A 4523-nucleotide genomic window follows, 5' to 3' on the forward strand; every position below is an offset into this window, starting at 1 on the left:
GCCCAGTAACAAGTGCAGAGAAGCTGAGGAGGAATTGACTGTGAGTTCCTGCATCTTTCTCTTTTCATGATGTAATCTAAAACAAAAGTTAGACATGAGTTGACTGTAAATATTCTATTATATCCGAGAATTTACCAAACTTGATAAGACACGATAGCCAGAGTAAAGGGTTATTTCTAGGGCTTTTTTGTATTTGAATTGTGAGGACCTGGGAACAAGGGTGGTTGTATTACCTCAATAGGTGCAGTGTTTAGAGACATACCAATAAAGGAATAAGGCTTTCAGGTAGTGAGGCCAGAACTGATTCAGGTGTTCTCTTTGTCACTCAAAGGTGGGCTCACAATTAGAAGCATGTCCTGTGTTGGCTTCTTCCTCTGTGAGAGGAACTATGTCAGCACAGAGCACAGGGACATAGCAAGGGACACATATTCTGCATTAGTGATTAGACCTGGAGCCTCAGACTTCCACTGATCATGGTCCTTGTACCCTCTTCTTTCTGTCATGTTAGGTTAAGTCTTCAGCTGTGAAACTCTCTGCCTCATGACTATGCAAATGAGAAGAGGTAGACTAGGTTAAATGTGAGTATATCTGGGCTCTGAGAGCATCACCCACTGCCACACCTTCCCCTACAGAAGTCCTGACAGCACAGCCCCGCATCATGGACTGGAGCTGGAGAGTGCTTTTCCTGGTGTCAGTGAGTACAGGTAAGTGTCTTCCAAGTGTTTGCATTGAGAAGGGGACCAGGAAGAGTCAAGGGGGAATTCTACCTACTCCTGTCTCCTCTCCACAGGTGTTCACTCTGAAGTGCAGCTATTACAGTCTGGGTCTGAGGTGAGGAAGCCTGGGGTCTCAGTGAAGGTCTCCTGCAAGGCTTATGGATACACCTTCACCAGCTACTGGATGCAGTGGGTGCGACAGGCCCCAGGGCAAGGACTTGAGTGGAATGGAGAGGTTAATCCTAGCAATGGTAATACAAACTACGCACAGAAGTTCCAGGGCAGAGTCACCATAACTGCAGACAAGTCCACGAGCACAGCCTACATGGAGCTGAGCAGCCTGAGAGCTGAGGACACAGCCGTGTATTACTGTTTGAGAGACACAGTGAAGGGAACACAGCATGAGCCCAGACACAAACCTCCCTGCAGGAGGGTCTGTAAACACCAGGGGTGTTCACTGTCCCTGAACACAAGGACCTTCTCATGAGCATGTTCACTAGGAGTTCTTTGCAGGTTTCCTGTGTGATTTCCTCTTCCTGTAACATTTCCCCCCAAGAAGTCTCCCCAGACTCCTGATTCTACACTCACCTCTTACTCTCTGAGTTAGAGAAGTCTGTGGTAAATAAAGACAATATTCTCACATGGACCAAAGTCAGATTCTCTTTCAGAGGGTCTTGTGCCCAATTCCAATGAATCATCAAACCTTCTGACCCAAGTCAGATGAATCTACCCAGAGAGACTCTGTTGGACATAACAGTGTTGCCCAGCCCCACACTGCCCAGTGTCCAAGCTGGCCAGCACCAGGGTACATCCATACTGTGCAGTGGGCACCGGCAGCTAATGAAATCAATACCAGAAGGTGAAATGTCTGCTGTGTTGATGGTCACTGTGTTGGCATCATGCTCACAGCACCCAGCAAAGGTGATACCACATAGGACAGAGGTGCCAACAAAAGGTTGGTGTGGGTGTCCAGGCTGGAGACTAAATCACACACACCAAAGGGACATGGAGGGTTTATCATGCACATTTTTGAAATCTCTGGGAGGACTGGAAAAATCCTTCAGCAAGTAAGATGTGCTTCAACAGAGGCAGGGAAGGATACTGGATCAAGATTTTATTTTGTTGAGCAGGTGGTACAAAGGGGATTTCTGCTTATAGGTATTGTGTGGTTTGCCTCTCCCAGGGACAACTAAAGTGGGGGAGGCAAATTTTCTTATCAGATTTCCTATGTGGACAGGTGAAGAAGGGGAAGGAATTACCAATCAGTTGTCAGCAGTCAAACATAAAATAAAATCAAGTCTGACTACCTATTTCACTTGTCAACTGTAGAAATGAGCAAAAATGATAAAAATGCTCATTTTGTGTGGACACCTACCATGCCTATAGAAAATGAAAAGAATAATTATAAGTGATCAAATGAAGATGAAGATGATGATGATGATGATGATGATGATGATGATGATGATGATGATAGAATTTGATCAGCTTCCTGGTGCAGTGTCTTTGGCGGGATCCCTCCCAATCCAAGATCATCAGATTTTGAAAGGCCTTGCCTCAGATGTCTGCTTCCAAAGATGAAAGGCTTCCCCAGAATCTATGAGGACCATGAGTTTAAGGAGCCCTAATAAACTAAATGTCCAATTGAATAGAATTGTGTGTGATTCTTTGGATGTAAAACAAAACCCACAGATGGATTTCATGGAGTTTCACTGCTGCACTTGCTGTTCAAACACTTGAAAAAATACCTTCCAATAAGAAGGGAAGAAAAAACACCTTCTAATACCTTATGGGCAATTTTCACTATTATTTTCTGCCTGCATGCAGTGGGGCAGAGGCCAGTTGTGAGTGAAAGTCAGTGAATTCATGGCTGTCTCTATTCACATGTCACATCTGACAACTGATGTGTCCTTGTGGGGAGATGATGGGCCACAGGTGTGAGTGGACAATCTTTGGACACAGCAGTTAAAGTTAATTGGCGTGCAAATAATTTTTATGTAAAAATGATATTTTTCAATCTCTGCAAAGATAGTGGGTGCTAGTGACCATGACATGTGTGTGTCATGGGCACACAACACAGCACTGGTTTGTGACAATTTGATAAAGTGAGCACCTCTGTCACTGCACGTGTAAGTGGTGAATATGCAAATTCAAGCAGCTTCTGTCATCTGAATGGACCAGTTTTCTGTCAGGGAATTAGCTCCAGGCATCACGGAAACACACACAATGAAAACATGTTCACAAGCCATGGGGAGTGTAGTTGGATGAAACCATCCTAATCATTGACAGGACACCCTTGAGGACTCAAGATCTCACCTTCACTGCTGGCCCAGGATTTGCTGTTTCTGTAACACAGAAGAAGGAAACAACTTCTGCTATGTCTGGAAGTTTTCACACCAGTGTTCACTGAAGATGATACCAGTGTGTCTATCCCATGTGTGCAGTTACACAGTAAAATTTAACAAGAGTCATTCAAAATTATCTTATTCCAACAAATAGTTGGTTTATGTGAGTGAGGTAGCCACCTGCAAAGTTTTCCATTCTTTTTTACTTAAAATCATAGGCTAAACATAGACATGTCACAGCAAGGGCCTTGGGTCCTTCAGTAGATTAATCCTTTGAGGGTTCAGATGGGTTAGCAACCCAGATTTTAAGGCTGCTTGTTTGGTATAATGAGTTCTTAGAGCATTTGCTTAGCTTCTACACAACATGTTTTTGTATTGGCTTCCACCCTCATGTTATTTCAGTCTCCAGGTTGGATCAGTGCCTCAGGCTTCCTCAAGTTCTTCATGGGGTGAGGATTCCTAGAGATATGAGCACCCACTTTGTTTGCACATAATCTGGTCATTGTAATCTACTGCTCCCCAGGCTGCTGTTTTGTTTTGTTTTGTTTTGTTTTCCTCATCCCATCTTGAGTGACAAGCCCAAGGAATGACAGTACCTTGCAACATCTGGGGTGATTTTATATCAGATGGAAGAATGGATTCAGTCAGAAAGTTCCTTTATTGCACTGCATTCTGATTAACAGCCTCCAGGTTTAATATCGATGTGTGATCTATTAACAAATAATACCAAGTCCAGGTTCTCATGAGTCTCCAATAAATTGAAGGTTTTCACTGAAATTACCCTAATGGAGACTAAACAATTGTGAGCCCCATTTTGGAATTTAGTTATGACACCAGTGTGTCTAAGATTTATCACAGACGTGTGTGGGTATCACCAAGAACCTGGGACATGGGTACATTTTCAAGTCAGTGCTATAATATCTCAGTGACTCCAAATATTATGTGTGGCTATTTAATAAAAAAGGGGGAACCATTTGAATTGAATAAATACTGAGGAAAAGCACACTATAACAACTGACAACCCCAATTGTATGTGAACTCAGATGGGGTTCATTCACCACCCATGTTAATGTATCCCCATGGACAGGCTTCCTTTTCCCATTCACACATAGATATACCCAGTGCATCAGGTTCAAGTTCAGTGGATGCCCATCACGTTTGCACGTGGTGACTACACTCCCAAATGTCCCATAGAGACATGAATAGGGGCTGTGAGACAGAAGCGATGACTCTTCTGAAATTTATTATTGATGAACAGGGGCGTCCCAACATAATCAGTGCTCTGCTCCCTGATTACAGCCACACCACAGGTCCACATGGACACAGATCATGACGATGAGAATAAGGCTGAGATGCCAAAGATGAAGAGTTTAGATAAAGTTGCATCCATTATCTAAAGTAACGGGAGGGCATATGAATGTTGTATGTATTCTGTAATGAATACAGAAAAAATATTGTTTTTCAT

The 4523-nt window shown here is 43.3% G+C and overlaps 1 gene segment (V, D, J or C); it reads left to right on the top strand.

The window, feature by feature from the left end:
- Positions 1-658: 658 nt before the first annotated feature.
- Positions 659-1203, top strand: LOC123825038. The segment is given in 2 exon segments: positions 659-704; positions 791-1203. Coding segments are annotated over 2 exon segments (459 nt in total).
- Positions 1204-4523: the final 3320 nt, after the last annotated feature.

Source organism: Phyllostomus hastatus, unplaced genomic scaffold (genome assembly GCF_019186645.2).
Source record: "Phyllostomus hastatus isolate PE091 unplaced genomic scaffold, TTU_PhHast_1.1 phas_contig_1237, whole genome shotgun sequence".
Taxonomy (NCBI): domain Eukaryota; kingdom Metazoa; phylum Chordata; class Mammalia; order Chiroptera; family Phyllostomidae; genus Phyllostomus; species Phyllostomus hastatus.